This window comes from Thamnophis sirtalis, unplaced genomic scaffold (assembly GCF_051295495.1).
Source record: "Thamnophis sirtalis isolate CommonGarterSnake01/CBP01778 unplaced genomic scaffold, rThaSir2_p1.2 scaffold_2, whole genome shotgun sequence".
Lineage (NCBI taxonomy): Eukaryota > Metazoa > Chordata > Lepidosauria > Squamata > Natricidae > Thamnophis > Thamnophis sirtalis.
This window is the reverse complement of record NW_028261382.1, coordinates 151,987,651-152,011,446: the sequence shown is the minus strand read 5'-3', so window position 1 is coordinate 152,011,446 and position 23,796 is coordinate 151,987,651. Positions and strand designations below refer to the sequence as shown.

Below are 23,796 nucleotides of genomic sequence, written 5' to 3'. Positions count from 1 at the left end.
TGAGTTGTGTTTATAACCATTTCTATTCAATTTCTGTGTGCTAACATGGAATCTGAAGATTACATATGATACATTTATAATATATGAACAAGTAAATGCTGCTATGAATATCATATATCACAACAGTATCGCTATATGCTGAGGTTATCAGACTTTTCTGATCCAGACTTCAGCATGCAGTCTCATTCAATTTATTCTTTCCTCACCCCAAAATTCTAAGTTGGGATTATCAGTATGTTTTGAATGCATATTGTAGAGTTTCAAGAACTGCGTTATGTAGCCTTGCTATGAATTCTGTATGCAAGAATTTATAGCAAAAATGAAAAAGAGAAGACTTTTAAATTCCTTTTTCTTTTTGAGTTAACTGAGAAGCAACATGATGTTTGATGAGAAAGTGCCTTCTGTAGAAATTTGAAAGAAAAGGCAACCTGAACAATAACGGGCTCAGTGTCTTGCAGCATTTCAGAATAAACATGTTATTTTAGAGTAAAATAAAGCATACAAGTTATTCAAAGGTATTTAAAGGATTAAAAAAAAGTTTGCTTTAGTGTTGCAACTGCACAATCATTACTCATCATTGTTTTCTGGTCTACTTAATCAGGCAGATGGCCATATTATTAACCACCCCTTTTTTCTAGGAATGGCTACAAGTTTCTGTATTGTTCTGCTCGTGCAATTGGAATGGCAGATATGACAAGAGGATACTTACATTGGGTTAACGATAAAGGAACAATTTTACCCAAAGGTCCTTTGATGTTGTCACCCAGCAGCCTGTTTTCTGCCTTCCATAGGTACATCTTATTTTTGATCATTTAGTGTGTTGTGCAATACAACTTCAGGAACTGCAAGAATTGCTTTTCTCATTTATCATGGCATGATCATAGGGGCATTATTTTAATCTGTGGTTTCAGTTACATATACTGTATATTAAAAACCATTTAGTCAATCATGCTTTTAAGGTTTACAGGTAGTCCTTGACTTATTCATTCAGTGACTGTTTGAAATTATAACAGCACTGTATGAAGAGACTTACAATCTGTGCTTGAAGTTACAGCTATTGCATCACCCCTGCTATCAAAAGTAAGCTGCATGGCAGCTCCTGCATTTATGGCCATAGGGCTTTCCCATTTCTATGCCATTTTCCCATCCTGCAGTGTAGCACATCACTAATTGGCAGCTGGAGATCTGGGATCTTCAGCAGCCTCAACCAGCTGCCACTGCCCCTCAGGCCTGGACTTCAGCCCCAGCACCACCACTGTTTCCTCTAAGGTGCGCGCCTGCGCGGCCGCTCACATGGCTGCAATACCGCGCGCAGTAGTTTCTAATTGCCGCGCAGAGGCACGTGGGGCAGGTATCTGGACACGAACTACAGAGCGATTGCAATCAAAACCTCCTCCAGCTAAACCTTTTCTACTGCAGTACTTTGCCGCCCGACTTCAGGATTCTCTAATCAGTGTAGGTTGAAAAGAAAAAAGGGAAAGGGAAGCTTAAAGATTTTAAACACTGGAGCAAATGCTTCAGAGGCAACAGTTTTCACGGGGAATTAGAACAGTCAGAGAGCCCTGCCTGGAGTTTTGCTCCCCCCCCCCCACTTCAGACCTGCTGCGAGATCGGCTAATTTGCTATTGCCTGAGCTGGCTGGCTCTCCCCGGTTACATTTAGCAACAATGTAGCTCTTTTGAGCTCTTTTTCTCCCTCCTCGCTTCTCGGGGCTCCACCAATGGGGGAGCAAAGCCCAGCGCCAGGCTTTGGGCTAACACAGGGGTCTGCAAAGTTGGCTGTTTTAAGACTGGTGGACTTCAACTCTCAAAATTCTGGAAGTTGAAGTCCACCAGTCTTAAAAGAGCCAACTTTGCAGATCCCTTGGCTAACATGATTGCTGCCCTCGGAAAGAGGTGAGAGAGCCCGGTCACATGAGTCATAACACGACATCAGCTTTGTGACCACATTGCTGAGTAATAAAAATTCCAGTCCCACGTTGTAACGAAGGAGTACCTATATTTGATAACTCATTGGGATTTTCAAAGTCATTGAGAATATTTTTGCTTTTAATCTAATTAAACTTCCTATCTGTCAGTTTAAAATAGTGACTTCCATAGAGCAAACTAAAATCACTACTTTATAAACAAAAGGAAGGTGTTTTTTTCTCTTATTTGGTTATGGTAGAGCCATTTTAACAATCTATTTATATTTGCAAGTAGTATGCAGTTTAGAAATTAGTTTTGCAGTAGTAGTAGGTTACTGAAACCCTCTGTACAGAGAGGAGCAAATTCCCACAAATTTTTAAACAATCAGCAAGCATTGTTGAACATGCAGGCAATAAATCCTTGAGTTTACAAATTAATGATGGAAGAAAACTCTTAGATGTGAATGAGACTTTAATTATGGTGATTTTAATAATTTTACTCATTTAAAATAGCAAATTGCATATAATACATTCACAGAAGCATACAGTGTATAGACAACTTTTGCAATTGAATGTTAACTCATTAAAATGAAGTATATCAAGTGAAATTCATTAAAATGAAGTATATCAAACATTTACTATTTTAATATTAGTGGTATTAAGTGCCATTTATATATTCATTTCAAAGCTCTTTTTTATTTAATCCAAAATGAATTTGAAAAGATAATTGTAATAATTGATAAACCCTAATCCTATAGGTACATCATCAGTCAGTGCTGATGTCAAAACGTAAAGCTGGAGTAAATGATGTTACGAAGAAAAAGTGCAGCTGGAAGTTTAAACTACAATGGTTGGGACTCAGGCATGAAAATGTGCCGCTCAAACACTATACTTTTCCGCCCACACTGAAAAAAAATTAGAGGGAACATTGAGCACCACTGCTATTCCTGAGAAGTGCCCACCCCATATCACTGACCTTTTCAGCCTTGCATCTTTGTCCAAGCTGTAGGTTCTGTACTTTTTCCAAGCTGCGCACCCCAAAGCCACCACAGATTACCACGCTGAAGGTCCAGGTTGGGATGACTGAGGCTTCCAGGACTGGCTTCAGCTTTGCACTGTACTGCAGCAGCCCCTCAATTTACATGTGACCTCTGCCAGGCCTCCTAGGGGTTCCCCCACCCCCTGAGGTACCCAACATTCTTTATCTGGGACTCTGTCTACTTAACAACCTGAAAAACTGGAAATGCCAGGATTGCAGTCGTTGTGTAAAACAATCACATGATCTCTCTTAATTATTGCTTCACTCAGTGATCAAGATTCCAGTCCAAGTGGAAGTTAGGGACTACCTATATATTCATTCCTTTGCCTCACTTACTTACAATTGATGTCTTATAAAAATGTATGTTTTAAATCATGTGCTTGAAACATACTTATTTTTTTCAGCAATCACCGTTCTCATTCATTCCAGGGTCTTTGAATGGCTCAATAGCTTTTTCCATATACTTTTATTTTATTCCCATATCTATTTATTTTACTTACAATTTTTTTCATGAATTGCATTTATTTAGAATGTTCCATGGTTTTTCCTAAACATGTGACTAATTCTTCCCTTATTACCATTCAAAGGAAAATAACATTCAGTAGGCTATCCCACTGACATAAGTTCATAATTTCTGATGTAATTTTAGCTCTTTGTTTTGTAATTCCATGACCCATCAATTCCATTCTACAAGACCAAATCACCATTTATCAGATCAGTTACATCCTTTCTCTTTTCTCTTAATTTGTGAACCAAGCTACCTTCCTTCTAATTCTTGCCAGTAGCTGACGTAATAGAAGCTTTGCAGCTGTTCATATGTTATGGGTGTTACCACAGATGTTTTGAGTTCCACTGATTACCATGGTTTCAGTTTTTTGCATTATGGTTAATATTGATATTAATTAGATGTAGAATAGATTTCAAGGCTTAATCCTCACGTTGCTACTTGTAACATTTCATTCTAATAACAGTACCAATCACTTTTAGCCAGTATGCACAAACAAGGATCAAAGTTCAATGCTAAACATGCTTGTAAGTAGTCTCTCCAAGCTCACATATCTAAACTAGAGAATATATTGGTAAGACAGAATAAAATTTATTCAGAGGCATACTCAGTGTACATATTTATTAATTCATTTGTATGCCACTCTATTTCTAGAAGCTCTGAGCAGCTTATAAATAATATAAACTTAAAACAGTATCAACCTGAACTGTTTTGATGGATAGCAATTCTACCAACGTTTCCATTGTTTCTGCCATATGTTTAATGCTGTTGGCTATTACATGTGAAAAACATGCCTGTTCATTTGCCATCTTTTTAGGTTACATTATTTTTTTTCTAAATTTTCAAAAATGTAAAGTGGTCCTAATATCACCAACAGAATATGTATAACTTATTTAAAATAAAGAAAATTGTTTCTACATTTCACAAGAAATTCTGACAGCAATTCGTATTTCTCCTTGCAGGGAAGTTATAGAAAAAAAGCCAGAGAAATTCAAAATTGAATGTTTAAATGATATTAAGAACTTATTTGGGCCATGTGAACAGCCTTTTTATGCAGCCTTTGGGAACAGATCTAATGTAAGTTGCATCATCCTACAATGAATTTACCATTTGTTTCCTTTTTTTCTGAACTCTATGATTGAAATGAAATTATTGTTACAAGACAGTATGTTACAAGCCTACTATCGAAGGATCCATATAAATACCTAGCAAAGTTGGTCAATTTCCATTCTGTATCCAGTGACTTTCCTCCATTCTACAAATAATAGAGAAATAGTTCTCACTTAACAACCATTGTTTAAAAATTCTTTGAAATTACGGCGGTGTTGAAAAAACTGATTTATGACTTTTTGTACTTATGACTATCACAGCTTTCCATGATCTTAAGACTGTTATTTGAGACTTTCCCAGCCAGCTACTGACAAGAAAAATCAATGGGAAAGCTAGCAGAATGTCACAAGTCTCAGTCAGATGGGTGTATTTGTTTGGGGATTGCTGTCAGGATGGCTGTTGCTAAGTGGGGCTTACTGTGATGTTTTGCTTAACAACTGCTTCATTTAATGCGTTGCCGGTCACAATTAGACTTATTAAGTGAAGACTACGCGTGAAGTTAATTTGGTCTTAATTTTACCATTAAATCTAAATTCTATAGCAATGAATTGGAACAGTCTTTTTTAAAAAAAGTACATAACAAACTCATATCCTGGATCCATTTCTGAAGACCGAGCATAAATGTATTCTCAGTTACGTAAAATTATTCTTTGCTGTAAGTTACGTAAGCTTAATAGAGCAAAAGGTTTTTCTAATCTGACAAATTCCATGCTTGAAAATATAATTCAACATCACAGTGAATTCCTTAAATATATTATTTCCTTCCAAAAATGTAATGGTATATGTTAGAGATGGCGAACCATTTTTGGCTCACGGGCCATAAGGGGGGAAGCGCAGGGGGGGTGTATAAGCATGCTGCACCCATAATGCAACACGCGACACCCCCGCCCCCCCATGTGCATGCACGCATGAGAGGCACTCGCCCCCATTTTCCCATGCTTTTTTCGCTCTCCCCAGGTTCCAGAGGCTTTATAGGAGCCTGGGGAGGGCAAAAACAGCCTCCCCTCCCCGGAAGGCCCTCCAGAGACTTCAGTAACCTTCAAGAGGCTTCCCTGAAGCCTCCTGAGGACTAAAAAGGACCCTGGGGTGGGTGAAAAATGGCTTTAAAAACAAAACCTAATCATATGAGCTGAAGAATCTTCAGATATTTTAAATCTATAGTACTATATGGTTTTTTTTCCCTGTTAAATACATTTCCCTTTTGTCATGCTTATTTTATTTCAATCATTACATTTAGTTTCTCCACAATTGGTGAAGCTAGCAGTCAGAGTGGGTTAATTCTGTCAAGCATCCAATGGGACTGTCCACACCCCTTGTGTAGCTCCTCCCAGCTTTAGACTCAGTCGATCCAGGACTGGATGTGCAGTTAATGATCTCCTCCAAAAATTGAGAAATTTATTAGATTTAATTTGGGTTTTTAGCTCAAATTCCTCCCTCTGCCAAATAAAAGTAAATTTTTCTAATCACTTCCTTGCTTGGGTTCAGGTCTTTAGCTGAAGGTTGCTTTCCCAGTCAACTCATTTTTTCAAGGCTGAGCAATAATATTTAATCTATTGTCAGAAGATTAGGAAGAATAGAAATGTTAGAAGTTAATATCTATCCAGTATTTTCTGAGATATCCTTAGGAAGCTTTAATTTAATTATATAACTAACTTTTCTAAATTAATCAAATTTAGAACTATGTCAAAATTATTTGAGTGCCTCTGTGATTGATAAATATATTGATAAATAGTAAAATTGGCATCATCTCTATAGACTGACATACAATTAAGTTTTGTTTTTCTGCAGGATGTCTATGCCTATATGCAAGTTGGCGTTCCAGCCTGCAGAATATTCACAGTTAACCCAAAGGGTGAACTTATCCAGGAACAAACAAAAGGAAACAAATCTTCGTAAGTATGGGATTTTTAAAATAGATTGGGAAAGATTACAATATTGTGTGAAGTCATGGTTGTTATTAATTTAAAATGTGTAACTGTAAATTGACTAATAGTCAAAGAACTGCATTTCTTTAATGTAGTGCAAAAGGAAGGATTATAATTTTAATTTTGGAAAATTACAAACAGACTAATTGTCCAGGTGTATTTTAAAAATGATTTTAGAATTAAATACTACAATTATTATCTCCTGGGGAAATGATTTTATTTTGAAAAATAAGATGAGATTTTAAAAACCAGTCACTACAGGGAATTAAAAGATTACAATTAAAGGAGAAGAACTCTTAAATTTGACCTACAATTAAAGAGTGAAGAAAATATTCTATCATTGAATATGTTGAAGGATATTTCTGAACAGTGGACCCAGACGTTAATTTTAATAGTCTTTGCATCTGTTAACTCCGTTCACATTGCTTAGTATAAATATTCTAATTTGCATGAATCATCTAATGGTTCCTAAATTGGTTAATATTTCCTGGATTTCGAAATCCCAGATTGGTGAAAATTAGGATATTGCCTACATGACTTTGAACCAAAAGACATGCTTTCACCAGTGAGAGAAAAGTTCAGACCAAAGACAAATTAGATTTAACCCTCTCCCTTTTCAATAGCCGAGGAAAGAAGGATTTTCTTGCTTCTGATGGCTTTGGTGTCTGTTTTTTCCAGGGTTTTTATTCTCTCTGCCCACCACTTAGAATATTGCTTTCCCTTAACTCATGTCAGAACTTTTTCAGATGTTTTCTCTAAATTCACAAGTACCTGTGATAAATTTGTATATATGTACCTCATGGAGCACTGGGGAACCTAGCTTGAGCTGTGTGATTGTGAGCATTTCCAACTTTGGATTTGTCATCCTGTGTTCACATATGTGCAAACAGACAATAAAATTTAACATTTGTTAGTCTCATTTTATTATGCCCGGTAAGTCTTGTAAAAAAACAGAAAATGTAGGATTGATGATGATACAAGAATTTTACAAATTGAAATCAGAACTATTTTTGCTGGGATTAACAACTAGACAAACAACTAGAGAATATTAGAGAATATTATTTTATATGAGTACTGCTATAAGTCCATACATGCACAAAAATGAAATGATTTGAAATATAGGCAGTCTTCAACTTACAACTAATTTGCCCATCAAGGTTCTGTCATAAAACTGGTTGGTCTATGACCTATTTTGTGTTGGTTAAGAGAATGTTACGGTTGATAAAGCAAACCATTGGTTTGCTATGGGCATGGTTTTGCCAAAAACTGGAAATAATTGCTGGTTTTTAGAAAAACCATTGTAAAACATGGTCACATGATCATGTGATGCTGCAGATAGTGGCTGTATTACTGAGCACCTGAAGTTTGGTCACATGTCTGCAGGAGGGGGTCAGACTGTCAGAACTTTGAATCCACATCATAAGTATCCCCAAGGTACACCTGTTGTAACTTTGAACAATCGCTAAACGATTAATCATAAGTTGAGGACTAGCTATACCTACAGTGGAGAAATGGTTGGCTAAATAATGGAACTAGCAGATAAGGCAAAAGAAACTTGGTTAGAGAAAATCAACTACTATTTTTATTAGCAAATGGCTAATATGGGCTTTTTGCTGACAAAAAGAAAAAAACAAATTTGTGATTTTTGGATTTGATGATTAGAAAGAGTAAATTCACAGGTCTGCAAAAAAATTTTTTTCAAGAGCTGTTTTGGTTATTCCACATAATCTTTATGTTTTTTGGTGTGCTGAATCTGAAAATGACCTCCATTTTGTCATAGGACATCACGTTTCCTGACAATTTACGTAACTATGTTAAATAAGGCAATACCTCAAAATAAATGGAAATAGACTTATAAAATTAAAGTTTTATTACAATATTTTCATGAAAATCCTTTTTTGAACTGAAATGGGCTCACCTACAAACACTAAACTCAATTCTTCTTCTTTGTGAGGCTCCTCTTGGTGCATTTACGCTTGTGAGTAGCACCTGGAATGTCTCTCTGAAGCATTCAATAGTAGTCTGCCATCATTGTAATGCTCCATTTTCCCTGGTATCTCCTTTCCATCTCTTTAATGTCTTGGTGGAATCGTCCACCTTGTTCCTCATTCACAGCTCCCAAATTTTCAGGAAAGTAGTCAAGGTGGGACTGGACGAAATGCACTTTCAAACTCATCAGGCAACCTAAAGCTTGAAATGCTTTCAGCATTCTTCCGACTATCTTTTTGTAGTGAGGATCTTTGTTATTGCCTAAAAATTTCTGTATGACTTTTTGAGGATCCGTCATGGTATTGACAAAGTCTTGATCTGGTCCGACGAACACACCTTCCTTCAATTTTGCCTCCAACAGGCATGGAAACTTGGTGACCAAGTATTTGAAGCATTCTCCATCTCTTGGAAGTAATTTTACGAACTGCTTCATCAATCCCAATTTTATGTGGAGAGGTGATAGAAGAACTTTATGGGAAGGTACCAAAGTTTCTCAGAGGATATTTTTTTCACCGACTGTTAGCACCCTCGGCTGCCAACTCTTCTTGGTCCAGTGATTTTGTCGGTCTCGACTGTCCCATAGACACAGAAAACAAGGGTATTTGGTATACCCAGCTTGTTGCTCGAGCAGCATGCACAAGACCTTCAAGTCCCCACACACTTGCCAACCATGGTCTTCATATTTAAGTTTACAAAGAACCAATTCCAAGTTCTCGTAGGTTTCTTTCAAGTGTACCAAACGATCTACAGGTATGGAAACGTAAAAACCGTTGTGAGGTAAAACTGCTTTTTGAAGAATCTATAAAAAGATGCCATTGCTCTGAATCATATTGGATTTTAAATTGACCCATCAGACCTTCGACATTGGTGCAATAAACCAACTTGTCTTCCTGGGCGAAGTAAGGAACGAACTCCCACTGGATTCTTCAGGAAAGATTAACCCTTTCTACCATTAGAAGCACAGACGTAAAATTTGCTTAGCTTATGTATATATTGCTGACCATCAGATTTACAGTGCTATATTTTTTTTACATAACTCGAACAAATCCTTTAAGGTTTTTTTGGCATTTTATATCTTAAATGCACTTACGTGAATTAATTAATAGTAATTTGGACTTTAAATTTGATTAAAAACCCATAATATAAAAAGAATACCAAAAATTAAAAAAAATGATAAATTTGAAGACAATTTTGCATGTTGTGGCAAATCATGGAGTTTTTTCAATATTCTAGGAGTTTTTTCAATATTTTATTTGTTTTCAGCACACCAAAATACATGGAAATTAGATGAAAATAATCAAACAGCTTTTTAGTTGCAGACTTGTGATATGGAAAGAAAGAAATTTTGTACCCTTAGAGACAGATAAATATATATGCATTTAAAACTTCTGTTAAGAAGATTGCAAGCAGTTCTTTGCAACTTTTTCTGTTTTTGTTTTTTTTCTATATATTTCTTTGCTTACTGTTCTCTTCTTTTCTTTGCACTTTTTTTCTTTTTCTGAGTTTTGTATATTTTTACAATTGTAATTAAAATCTTCAAATATATATTTATGAATTTAGCATTTGTTAAGACTTGAACGTCACTATTAACCTTTGCATAAGTACAATTAAACAGTAGGACATGCTTCTTTAGAGTAAGTATATGTAATATTGTGCTATAAAATAAGGATAATGCATTAATGTTTTTTCTAATTTATTTTCTATACAGGTATTACAGATTAAATGAACTAGTGGAACATTTGTTTCCACTAATTAATAAAGAACAGAGTTCTGCTTTTGTGTGCCCAGAATTCAGTTCCTTTTGCTACTGGAGAAAACTGCTTCCTGAAGTGAATATGGAAGATTTAGCTTAATAGCATTACTCACACACAGAGCTTCTTTCTGGAGAGGTCATTTACTGTTTTGGTACCATATGTCTTATTAAACGCAGGAAGAACCATTCGTTGATACAAACCAATGAAATGCAAAACTATTTCCTTTGTTCTTTACTCAAGCCTGTTTTTTTTTTAAAGATACTGGAAAAATAATCTTCTGAAGTAGCAAATTTTCAAATGAAGGAAAATGGATGAATTTAGCTTTTCATCTTCAAGTGTACAGTATATGAAAAAAAGTGTGGAACTCGTAGAGCATTTCTGTTTGGTCTGCTATTCTGGATGGTAATCAAAATAGCTTTTAAGGTGTTTTAGATGCAACAACTGAAAACATGCAATTCTCTATGTGTGTCTTAAGAATGTAGTGGTTAATGGGTAAATCTAGAATAATGAAATCAAAGTAAAAATGCTATTTTAAATTATGCATTTATTCAGGTTTGCCTTTAGTAGTTTAAATCCTACCCAGTATGATAGACTTTCCTGAGCTTTTTACTTGCAGCACCCTTTTTTCTTTGGTAAACTACTAGGTGAAATTGAAAGTCCACAGAATGATAAGAACTTCTTTGCTGCAAAACAGGAGATTGTTGCCGTTTCCTAATTACATTTAGTTTATATATGATGGGAAAGTTACTAGCAACATACGCAGAAAATATTCAGGGATAAACTTACTTTCTAAGTAAATGGCAATGCATATAGCCAATTTTTAAAACTGGGACAACTGTTTTGCTTTTCAGGACCTCTGAATTGGTTTATCAATTTGATAAAAAAAGGTGCAGGTCAGTGAATTATTTTGAAACAGCTATAAATGTCAGTTCTGATTAAATATTTTGTATTAGCTGCACAGTAACTCTAAAAAAATAATGAAAGTTCTGGATTAAGTAGCAGTTGTCCCACATTATTTCATTTGTTTTCCACTGCTGCACAATCTGTTAATGGAAATTATAGATAATGCAGCAAATTTAGCAGGTTTTTACCCTTATGTCCTAACAAAATAATTTTAAAGATTATCTTAAATTTTATCTCAAATTTTAAGAATGGATAGGCATAAATGCAGGCAACACTTGTGAATGGCTGTAAATATATCAAAAGATAAGGTCAGCTATTGATTTGAGTTCATGTTGCAGTAGTGTTTAGAAAGAATGTTTCAGAGTGTTAGGAAGAATGGCCTATTTTCTATTGAATTTGTATAGAAAATATATCTGAGAAAATTTAGAAATTCTTTACACTATTTTAAGTGTACAGATTCTTAACACCAATGAAATAAACAGTGTTTGGGCTGCAATGTAGTACATTTGAAACAAATCTACATCCCAACCAATATTCTCTGTACGCTCAAAGTATACAATTTTGATTAGTCACTGCCAATTGTACTGTATCAAATTCATTAGTGTATTATGTAATTATGTTGATATTTGATAAAGCACTTTCATAGATTAAAATTTAGTAAAAAAAAATCCATTAGCATCCTCAAAAGTTGTGATATTTGTTCTATATTGCAGTGTTATTTAGTTTGCATTTTAGTAATGCTTTATGCTTTTATTTCGATAAATTGAATCCCTAACACCATGAAGTCATCTGGAGTTAATTTGTTTTGTGATAAAGTGGTTGGAATTGAGAAAACCTATGGCTTATTTTTTGAATGTTGAGAATTTCCAAATTGCTTTCCAAGGAAGAATTCCATTACACACTTGTATGCACTCAGAATTCTGTTCTTTGCTAAATTGGAAAAGTGCTTGAGTCATCCTGATCCAAACATTACTTTTCATTGCAACAAATATACAAGTCTTAACCTGGGGATTGTTTATTATCTATTTAAATCTTTCTGGATACTGTTATTGGGTAATTATATATTAAGTTTGGATTTTGCTTCAGTAACTCTAGAGCTGGCCAGTGATGAACTTTGTCTCAGTATTCACTTTCTGATAGAGCTCACCTTTAACCTATTTCCTGGTAGCAAATACTGATAAGTTGGAAAACAATGCTTGTACTATACCTGTTTTGGAGAGGTAAATGTAAGCTAATTCTTTCTGTGAAAGAAATGGACATTTATGTTTATTTACTATGTCAGTCTCTTTTTTCAAAGTATAGTTACTTTTACTTTAGAAATATAATGAATTGCTGTACCGGTTAAATTATTTAATTGGAATAAATAAATACTGCAATCTAAATGAGCTGAAAATCTTGATCTGAATCTGCAGATTTTTAAAAAAAACATAAAACAGGACCCAAAATATTGGTGTTTTGTATTGCCAAAGTTCAGATTTCTTATTTCTTTCTGTTCAAGTTGTCCAGAAGATAGAATATATTTCAGTAAAAAATGAATATATATTCTTTTTTTAAAAAAAAGTTACTGTTAATATATTGGTTGAAAAATATATCTTCATTTGGAAAATTAATATTTCACTAAATTTCATGACTCAGAATTGGTTAACTCTAAATGTATTCAATTAGTATGCTATATCATATATAGACTATTAGAATGTGTAAAGTATTGCTAAGAGGTCTTAAAATGCCAATTACAATCAAAATACATGAAATATGTCTTTTCTCACCTTGCAACTAATAAAGTTGGTTTCGTAAGCAGCAAAATTTTGAAACCTTAAAAACAAGCTTTACACTTGAATAGTTCAGATTGTGAGAAAGAAGAAAACTCTTGAAACATTGTTAACTGTGATTGGATTTTTCCTTTGATATAACTTTGTTTACTTATTAATCAAACAACATTCCAGAACAGTGATTTTTGGTACAAACTGGATGTATTTGGAAAAATGTCATATCATATTGTTTAATAAAATTTATAGTAAAATTACACCTGTGTCTGTTTCCATAGAAATGTTTATAGCATAATAAATATTTATAGATATTATAGAATTAAAATTTAATTCAGGAGGAAGAACTCTATAGTACCATGTATTTTGGACAAGACAAGAGAATGAAAAATGAATGTGTTAAAACCCAATTTCATGTTAATTTTGTTCTGCTGAAGAACCAAATAAGAACCAAATAAGAACAATACAGCTACTGCCATTGTATACAAATAGTTCACATTGTAGTGGTTGCACTTATGGCTGGGTGCTGTAGTTATTCGGCAGTTATAGTAGCATCATCAAATTTGTCAGTGCAATGGAAATAGAAACACTGGAAACTCAGGATAAATTAAAGTAATTTAATCCTTTGATAGTAAAACTACTGGAAGAAGGCATTGCGGGGGGGGGGGGGGGGTACTGAGAAGAATCCAAACAGTATGGTGCATACTCAGGATATAAAATAGGATGGAAGGACTAGAAATTGGAACAAAAATACTCCACTATTTCTACTGTTCTCCCACTTGGATTGTCTTATTGCATGTGCAATAAATATTTAGAATGTTTTTGGCTAGCCAAGGAATGAGTCCAACAAGGATCAGTAAGAATTCAGCTATTATATGCAAATGTTTGAAAAGTATGAAGGAAACAATATAAAGTGATTTGCCTTTGACATTTCCTAGAAATATGGAATGTGAACTGCATAAATCCCCTATAATATGAAGATAAACTCAAAGATGAAGCCAGTTAATGGAGAAAATGTGAAGCGACTGAACTGGACAAAAGTAGATGGTGAAAGGAGATGGGAACTATTTCTTTATTAAAGTATGTTGTCTAACCAGCAGCAAATTTCCAGTTGAAAATACACACTTGATACCATTAAATACTTAAGACATCGTTGTACTTTTGAATACGCTCATTGTAAAGGAAGAACTGAACAATCGTATGCAAAATAAAGACAAGTTAAAATGGATATGTACCCATTTTTCTGAAATAGCTTATACAATTTGAAAACATGCAAAACCAAATTTGAAAATGATATATAGTATGTGGTGAATAGCAATATATCAGGCATGAAAGACCAAGTCCATACATGAAGGTTCAATTAAACTGATTTAGTGCAAAAAGCCAGTGCACAAGAATCTTGTCAACTAAGGGTTGACACCTGTTTAGTTAGTTAAGGTTCAACAGCATTTAGGGGGAGTGGGGTGGACTTTTCTTGTGGCTATCTAGAGTTTCTAGGCTAATTGCCCTTTTCACTCCGTCCCAGGTTCTGCCATCCCTTCTACAGGGTGTGTATAGACCCTGCTATTGAAAGCAATGATATTAGCAGTCTGGACAAACAATATACTTTTGAGTTTTATTCAACTAGTCCTAAAATGCTTGAAATATAATATTGTTTCTAAATGTTGTGATTCCCAGAGGATTTTTTCTAATTCTAAAAGCTGCTTATTGCTTTCAAATGTTAAAGCAGCTGTTCACAATGATTAATTGTAACACAAATATTTCTAAAATATAGCTCTGTGGCCCTCTTCAGCCCTTATGATTATCTCACAGCATTGTGTTATTTTTCAATATATCTGAATAGATTAACATTTTTTTTTAGAAATTAAAATTACCAGTTTTGCATTCAAGTAGATCCAGGTGAAATGATAAAACAGAAAGCAATAAACTTACTGATTATGGGGTGGTGATAATTTTGCTTCATTTGAGTGAACTGCAACAAATGAACAATTTCATACTTGCACGTTTTCATAAAATTCTGAAGAAAATAATGCTTCTAGTTTGAAGACAGAAAACATTTTTCTACATATGTATCAGTTTAAAAATGAGCTCATCTTTCAGGAGGAAGTTTGCTTTATGTTGCTTAGGAACAATCCTTCAGGGATGGCTCATGGAACAATGAAAGACATAACTATTTCTGAGACCCCAAGAGAAAAGATTAATGAGAAATACTTAATAAATCTAGCTCTTAGCATTATTTGTAACTTACAAAGTAGAAGAAAAGTGTTATTTGGCAGGCTTCTCTTATAGTCTGCTCTAAAAGTAATTCATATGAACGAATAATACAGTTTAGTGTTCTCTTGTGAACTTGTAAATTACTAAAACATTAAATAAGTTCTGGAAAAAAATAAAACATTGCTATAATAATTGTATAAGCTGGTGCAAATATTGGATATGTGGTTTTTTTTAAAAAATGGATTCAGATAATGTAGAATTAGTAGAAAATTGACAGAAGGAAATGAGAATTTTGAAAAAATTAAAACAATTCTGTAGAAAATAACTATTATAGAGCTGATAAAGCTATGAATTAATTTTATTCTTTCTTGTGTTACACACACTAGATATAGGCAATATACATGTAAGATTCAAAATTGTGTTGTTTTATTTAATGTTGTGTGTTAAATAAAGCACAATTGATCAGAGTCAGACAAGCTAGTAAGCCAGTTGCCATCACCTAATAATGGCGATTTTCACATTACATAGCTGTAAACTATAATTTGCAAATTGTATGACTTATGAAGTCATGCATGCCAACTTCTCAATTTTAGTCTCGCATGAGGGACAATAAGACTCATTACATAGTTGTTGCAATGATCTCAACAGCTAACTAAAATGGGTGTAAGCTGAATTTTAAAAGCCATCTGGAAGTATTCTGTTCACTTTCTGACAAAATATATTTAAAAAGAGATAAGAGGTAGAAAAAAAGACAGCCTTGTGCAGTTCTAGCTCTTACAGTGTTCAGCATTGGACTATGGACCATGACAAATTACTCAAGATGAAGTGTTGTCCTTGGAACAGAAATGAAGTTCCCATCCTTGAATGAAATAAGCAGCCTTCAAGCAACAGAATGCTCATACATTTTAATATGCAAATGACCAAACCTTCATGAGAGTTCAGGTGCATACATAAAGATTTCATGAAATGTGGCTATCACTCAAAATCTCAACCACTTTTAATTTTGGAAGATAGTGCTTCTTCACTAGATTTTCAGCTTTTGTGAGATAATCAAGGGCCATGATATCTGTTTGGGAATGAAATACCTTTTAAATCACATGCAAAGTATCCCTGTGATCAATATTACTAGTGTGAACTCCCTCTAGCTAAAGGAAGCTAATAAAAAGAATGCATGAGTTGATTGAGACAATAAAAAGATATCAAATATATTGTATATAGAAATCTGAATAAAGTCCCATTATATATCATCGCAGCTCTCTTAGATATTCGCAAATGTTGCAAAACATATTTTGAACATTTTATAATGCAACCATAGCTTTTCTTGGTATGCATATTGCTTTTCTTACATTCAGTTGTGTCTAGTTCTCAGAGATTGCTTGGACAAGTCCCTGCAGTTTTCTTGATAAGATTTTTCAAAAGTGGTTTGCCATTTCCTCTTTCCTAGGATTGAGAGAAAGTGACTGGCCCAAGGTCATCCAGCTGGCTTTGGGTCTAAGGTAGGACTAGAACTCATGGTCTTCTGATTTCTAGCCAGATGCCTTAATTACTATACCAAATTAGGTCTATACATAAATAACCATACTTTATAAATAAAAGGCAAATAGGAGAAGAAACAGATAAGAGCAGCATTTAAGCCAAATTATCAAAATGTAGAAAAATGGAAAAAGGAACATTAACACTTTCCAATTCATTCATTATTTGTTCAGGTTCAATTTCTAGATATTTAATTCAGGTTTTATTTTCTGCTCAGGATACAGAAATACTCCGCTGAATGTAGAATATATTTCATCAGAGTCTGCATAGGCTAGCTTGCCCCCAGTAACTACGACACCTACTTCTGCACCTGTTTTGAGATGGAGAACAAGTTGAAAAGCCCCAGTTCCACCACAAATCCGTTTCCCTGATCTTGGCTTGCGATGTTCAGGTTGGTCTTTCTTATAGCCAGCTGTGTGAAGCTGAGCAACACTTGAATTGGAGACTGACAGCATTGCTTCAATATATTCACCTCTCTCAGGAACTAGAACAGCTGTGATTAGGTAACGACCTTCATATGGAGTTGTAAAGAAACCTGCAAAAAAGATGTATCAGTAAATAACACATACCCTCTAATTCTTACAACAGGACAAGTGCATATTTGAGGGGGGGGGTTTCCAGACGAAGAGATGAAACATTACAGTTTTACTGTGAAAGTTTTCTATTTTATTAGAACTAGTAAAGCAGAATTCTTCACAGAATAGTTAGGGTTTCTGTTCTGACCCCCTCCTCCGTTCAGTAACGAATGCTGACACAAGTTTAACTGGAATGTCCTTTAATAGCAAAACACCAAAACCTTGGCGGCTGAAACCCAAGCGAAACAAACAGATAAGGATCTTGGCAGCAACTCAGACAAACTCAGGCAGCAATAAACACAGATAAGGCTTGGCTGAAACTCAAGCAAAACCTTGGTGGCTGAAACCCATGAGCCGAGGTGGCGCAGTGGTTAGGGTGCAGTACTGCAGGCCACTTCAGCTGACTGTTATCTGCAGTTCAGCAGTTCTAATCTCACCGGCTCAAGGTTGACACCAGCCTTCCATCCTTCCGAGGTGGGTGAAATGAGGACCCAGACTGTGGGGGCGATATGCTGACTCTGTAAACCGCTTAGAGAGGGCTGAAAGCCCTATGAAGCGGTATATAAGTCTAACTGCTATTGCTATTGCTAATAGCAAAACACCAAAACCTTGGTGGCTGAAACCCAAGCAAAACAAACAGATAAGGACCTTGGTAGCAACTCAGACAAACCCAGGCAGCAATAAACACAGATAAGGCTTGGCAGCAATCCAGCCTGCCAAGCTCCTACTACTGTCCTCCAACATTCAATCCTGCGTTGACTTCTCCAAAGAGGGCCATGTGCACAAATAGCTTTTTATAGTCTGGAGAGGAGCCTAATGACCACCAGCTGAGTACAATCACCTCCTGTTATTGCGTAGTTGTTCCTGACGCCTAGTAGCTCTTCGATGGCATGCATCCAGGAACAACTCACTTGTCTCCTCCCCACTGGTCCAAAGCTCAGGTGCCTCCTGGTGGCCAACCAGCCTCTCTGCGCCCTGCTCGGAGTCGGAACCCTGTCCAGGGTCCTCCACATCCTCCAGAGCCGACTCAGAGGGCCCCTCGCTGTTGGAGTCTGATGGCAGCTCCAACAGCACCTGCTGGGCAACAACAGGTTGGTTCCTTTCTTTCTTTCTTTCTTTCTTTCTTTCTTTCTTTCTTTCTTTCCTTTCTTATTTATTATTTATTTATTGTCTCTCTCTCACAGAAATGATTGGGTGGAATGCAACAGTCCAATAAAAGAGTAGATATATAAAACAATCATTACTTAAAACATGATATAATTATTATTAAAACAACACTAAAAACTCTAAAAGAAGAACTAAGAATAACAAAATAATAAAATGGAGGGATGTTAAAAATGATGAGCCGTCTCACAAGTTCATCCATCCCCTGGTGTCCCCATGCCTGCTGACATAATCAGGTCTTGAGAGACCTTCAAAGGGATGGGTGAGGCTGACCTCAACTCTGAGGTGAAAAGATTCCATGATGCAGGCACCAAAAAGTTGCTCTTGCCTAGAGCTCACAAAATGTAACTCCTTAGATAACAGAACCTGTTGCATCCGACGGGATGGGCAGATAAAATTGGGAAGAAGTGGTCTCTCAAAAACTGATCTCATGCTATTTAAATCTTTAAAATACCAGACCCAGACACAAACTGATAACCAATACAGTTTGCACAGCAGAGGTATAACATGCAATCTACCAGAAATTCACATAACTTCTCACACCAGGTGCCCACTTTAAGGGTAGCCCCATGTGCAACATATTGCAACTGTCAAACTGAGAGTTGACTTGGCATGAATGATTGTGAGTAGGGCCCCTTAATCCAGGAATATATATGCCTGATGTATAATGCAAAAGTGTAAGAGTCCTCTTAACCATGATAGCCACCTGTTTCGTGAGCAGGAATTGTGAGTCCAGAAGTCCTCCTGATTGCACACAGGTTATATTTGGGGCAATGTGATTCCATTCAGCATCAGATATGATCTAATCTTAAAACCAGATTGCCCCCAAACCAAAGCCATTCAGTCTTGTCAGGATTCAGTTAAAGTCTATTGTTCACCATTCAAACTCTGAATGAACAGGTCTCACATACAGTGTCCTGCAGCGCGGCATCTCTGAAAGTTGAAAGACGATGTGCACTGATGATGTTACCTAGTTTAGCTAACAAAATGCTAAGGCAAGAAAATAACTAAGCTCAGAGAGCACCAAGGACCCTTCCTTAGAGATGCAGGGTGGAAAATGGTCACCCACGTACTAAACAGAACCACAAGTCCTGAATATTGGACATTCTGGCTACTCCAGAATTTAAAATTATAACCTTGACTTAATTTACAGGATTTATAGGCTCTAAATCAGAGGTGGGTTGCAAATCCCGGTGCTACCAGTTCACTTGTGTTCACACGCATGTGCAGAAGCATCCGGGTGGGTGGGCAGTGCCTCCCACCACCACCACTACTGGTTCGCCCGATCCAGGCCGAACCAGGAGTAACCCACCTCTGCTCTAAATTAACTTGATTTGTTTATGGTTTAAACAATTTAAGCCAATGAAACAATACCATACGTATCAATCTGATGAGGCAAAAAGAAATCTCCATACTGCACTGTTTCTCATACTTCATTCAAATGAACTGGTTTAAATCAAGCTATTTCTGCATTACTTGCTTGTGTTATACTATATAAACTGCAGACAGAAATAGAAAATATACAGCTTGAAGAAACTGAAGCAGTTGAAAGTCTGTACAATAACCGATTGCATTTTAATAGCACAAATAAAATGAGAACAGAAAACGCAAAAAGCTATTCTCCCCTCCCCCCAGGAAATATTTTTGCAAACCTGCCCAAGGTCTGCTATTGATCTTTTTCCATGGAGCAAAGTTATATCAATTTATGGAATAGCTACACCTCCCTATCCTTCAATCTGTACCCGCCATTTGCAACAGGATAAATTCTGTGTGTAATGATATAAAAAAACTGCAGTCAGAGCAGATAATGAGATGGTTTTCAGAGTCAACTGACAATGAAACCAAGTCAGATTCAGGCTGCAACTAGACTGCCTTGTTTCTTTCTATTTTGAGTAGCATTTAGAAAGATGGGAAAATATAAAGTATCAGAAAATTAAATGTGAATCTTTAATCTGAGTAATTGAAGTCTGCTGTTGTAATTTATTAATATTCTCAAGCAAATTTCAAGTTATAGCCCCACCTTGCACCTTACCTGTGTTAGGGTTATAATAATTTCCATCATTCACAAGGACTTTGTTAAAATGTATCACACCCACATCTTCAGGGAAAGGCTTCTTTGTAAGGCCAGCAGAAAAAGACACCAAAGAAGTAAAAGCTCCTACTAAATTGGAGAAAAAATATATAATTTAAGTATAAGTATAATCTTTATTGTTATTGTACTTAAATACAACAAAATTGGTTTAAGTGTGTTTAATTGTATTTAAATGTGTTTAAGACAAATATTAATATCGTTAAAATATTGTATGGTATTAAAATATTAATACTATACAAAGAGTGCTGAATTTATTTATTTATAAATCTTATACCTATTTTTCTCCTTAAATTAGAAAGTCCTTAACTATATGAAACTTGAGTACTTGAATACTTTCAAGATACTGATTTTATGTTTCTCTTCTTTTAAAAATCCTACTCACCATTTTTGCTTGCTTAAACTCACATTCACCATTTTATCCATGTGCAAAATATATGACATACATATTTTACCCATACAAAAAAAATCACATTTCGTTTTTTTCATTCATTATTTCCTATGCCACTGTGCCATATATCCATTTTTAGCATTACTCACTGAACTACAGGATAAAAAAGAAAATCACAAACTTTCTTTGTAAACAAAAAGAAAGCAATAAATGGGTATTTATTTCTCTCTCGACTTGCTTCCATTATCCTTAAGTACAGTTTGAGATCATTTCATATTTTGAAATTATGTTAAGAGATGTATTTTCTGAACAAGATTTCATCAGATAAGATTTCTAGAAATAGTATTTATGGTATAAATTGTTTCAAATTATCAGCAAGTATAATGTGGAAATTAGCTTCAAGAAATTAAGAGAAGCAATAGCATTACCTTGTGGAGATGGCGATTTGGGTGGGTTTGGATAACCTGTAAGAACATATATGGAAAACATATTTTAAAAATAATTATTCTCATCTCTCTGTCCCTTTTTACAAGTGCAGCCTTCAAATAATTTTGTGGAGTGGTCTTTTCAAGCTCAGTGATTTGAGAACTGCTATCTGAAATGAAGAATTTGTATAGTGTAGCAAGAACTTTCCCTTTTGCTCTAGAGCAGAGGTGCCAATTGCCAATCATGGCAATTTTAAGACCTGTGGACTTCAACTCCCAGAATTCTCCACCCAGCCATTAAAGTTGCCAAGCTTGGACATTCTTGCTCTAAAGTGAGAGACAAAGACTAAGAGAAGTCAAGCATGGAGACAGAGTAAGAAAAGTTACATTGTTTCTCAGCAAAAAAAACAATTAAGGATATAGTTAGCAGCTACTATCTTAACACCTCTCACTATAATTCCAAGAGAAACGGATGCTGAACTGTTGGAGAAATTTCCAAGGAGGGGTTGACTTCTGAGTACTGAGTTTCAAGTCTGGTCATTTTGTTAAGGAATTCAGATAATAATATTTGATACTCTGTGAAAGCTGGTTAAATTTAGCGGGTTTCAGTCATGAATGGAAAAATAAATAAATTATAAAACATTAATATCATCATTAGAGACTTGTATTTATCCTGAACTAGCAGCAGTTAATAGTAGATTGTGCTGAAATCACACAGCACTTCTTCTTACTGTTGATTAACCCCAAGTAACCATCCCTTTTGATGTACCGGAAGAATTAACTTCCTTCTTAATGGATTTAGACAAGCTCCAAAGTGGTATTTCAAAAACCTTAATAATATTTAGTCCCACTTCCTCTGTATTCCATTTGCATCTATGATTCATTCCAACAATGGACTGCAGTGACAATCTTCTCTGACAGTGAACTTAGCAGGTAAAGCTTACAGAACTGGGCTCCCAAATGATCACTGGAAAACTAAAGGGAGGATATAATTGCCCTTAAGGATCTTGAGATTTTCATATATATTCAAAGACAAATTCTTTAAAATAATAAGGTAAATTTATTCAAAATATCATGAGGGCTGAGCTATGGAATGTTAAAAATAATTTGATATATATAAAAATAAAAAAGAATGCAAAGCGAGCTGGCTGAAAACCTGAGTAAAAGCACTTATACTGGGAATCAATCTCTCTCTCTCTCTCTCTCTCTCTCTCTCTCTCTCTCTCTCTCTCTCTCTCTCTCTCTCTCACTCACACACACACACACACACACACACACACACCAAATATGGCTTCCCATTTGACATCTTTTTCATGATGATATTGTTCATATTTACCTATGCCTAATCAACACTGATGACATTCAATGCAGAATGAGCATTAACTTGATTTCATCAGTGACTTAAAAGAACTGATCACAGTTCAAAATGCTGATTTCCTCACCTGGTGCCCCTGCGTATCCTTCAGATATAAGCATATTATTCTGGCCGTCCTTCCCATTTATTCTTTTTGGCAGTCCTTTTCTTGACCTTAGAAGAGTACCAGGAGGGCCTGCCTGTCCAGCTTCCATCAGTAACCCACTAGATCCAGGCAAAGAAGAGACCCCTGGTTTTGATGGCTCCATCGGGATTCTGGAATCTGATGACTGAAGAGGTATTCCTTGCAATGGGGGCTGTATAATTATTTGTGGACGCGATGGCTGCAGAGGTATTCTTAATTCTGGAATTTGTACAGGTGTTTGAACTCGGGAGGGATGCAGATGCACTTCTGTTTGTGACTGTGCAGGAATCCTTGGCTGTGATGGTGCTGGAAATTTGCCTGGCTGAGATGACTGTAATGGTTTTGTTGGATCTGAATGTGGCTGAGGAATTTCTCCTTGTTCTTTCTCCTGTTCCTTTGCTAACAGCACTGATGGTTTTTCATCTAAAGATATATAGAGAATAGAAAATCCTCCAGTTAGATACAATAAAATATCAGAATTAACATATTTATGACATCTGTAACATTAAAAATATAACACCGAAGTGCAAGGCTGATGATCATATGCTTCTCTTTTATAATGAAAGGATCACATCAAGCAACCAATGAACCATAGTTATTAAGCAAGAGACCTAAATTCTTTTCAAAAGAGAAACCAGATACAAGTAGTCCTCGGCTTATGATGACAACTGGGGGCAGAATTTATATCAGTAGGTGATACACTGGTAAAGCAAGATGACACATGACTACACCAACAGCAATTCTGGCAGTCTTGGTTGCCATCATAATCCCAGGACCATGCTTGTCTTTATGCAAGGGCACTCCATGGCCATGATATGAGAAAAGGCAGGAGTCGCAGACAAACAGTCTTGTGGGTGAGAGCTAAGGGCAGATGGCAAGGAATGTGAATGGGCAGATGGATGCCAAAGGCAGATGCTAGTGAGTTAGTGGATGCTAGTAAGTGGAGGTGAATGGGTGCATGGTAGGAATGCAGGTGTAGGAAATCTGTCAATCACAAGATCATCCAGATGCT

The 23,796-nt window shown here is 35.7% G+C and overlaps 2 protein-coding genes across 3 annotated transcripts in view; one reads left to right on the top strand and one right to left on the bottom strand.

The window, feature by feature from the left end:
• Positions 1–13,154, top strand: part of LPIN2 (lipin 2) — a 42,345-nt gene extending 29,191 nt beyond the window's left edge. The window contains exons 17-20 of the mRNA XM_014060980.2: positions 639–791; positions 4,413–4,527; positions 6,349–6,452; positions 10,183–13,154. Coding sequence (XP_013916455.2) covers positions 639–791; positions 4,413–4,527; positions 6,349–6,452; positions 10,183–10,327 — 517 coding nt within the window. The 3' untranslated portion in view covers positions 10,328–13,154. The remainder of the gene's footprint in view (positions 1–638; positions 792–4,412; positions 4,528–6,348; positions 6,453–10,182) is intronic.
• A 796-nt stretch (positions 13,155–13,950) lies between these two features.
• EMILIN2 (elastin microfibril interfacer 2) overlaps positions 13,951–23,796 on the bottom strand; it is a 35,356-nt gene continuing 25,510 nt past the window's right edge. Inside the window, exons 5-8 of one of the 2 annotated variants that reach the window (XM_087707214.1) lie at positions 22,728–23,207; positions 21,289–21,324; positions 20,413–20,541; positions 13,951–17,176 (exon numbers count right to left, since the gene is read on the bottom strand). In XM_087707214.1, coding sequence (XP_087563340.1) covers positions 16,824–17,176; positions 20,413–20,541; positions 21,289–21,324; positions 22,728–23,207 — 998 coding nt within the window. In that variant the 3' untranslated portion in view covers positions 13,951–16,823. The remainder of the gene's footprint in view (positions 17,177–20,412; positions 20,542–21,288; positions 21,325–22,727; positions 23,208–23,796) is intronic. The other variant, XM_087707215.1, reaches the window with a different exon arrangement.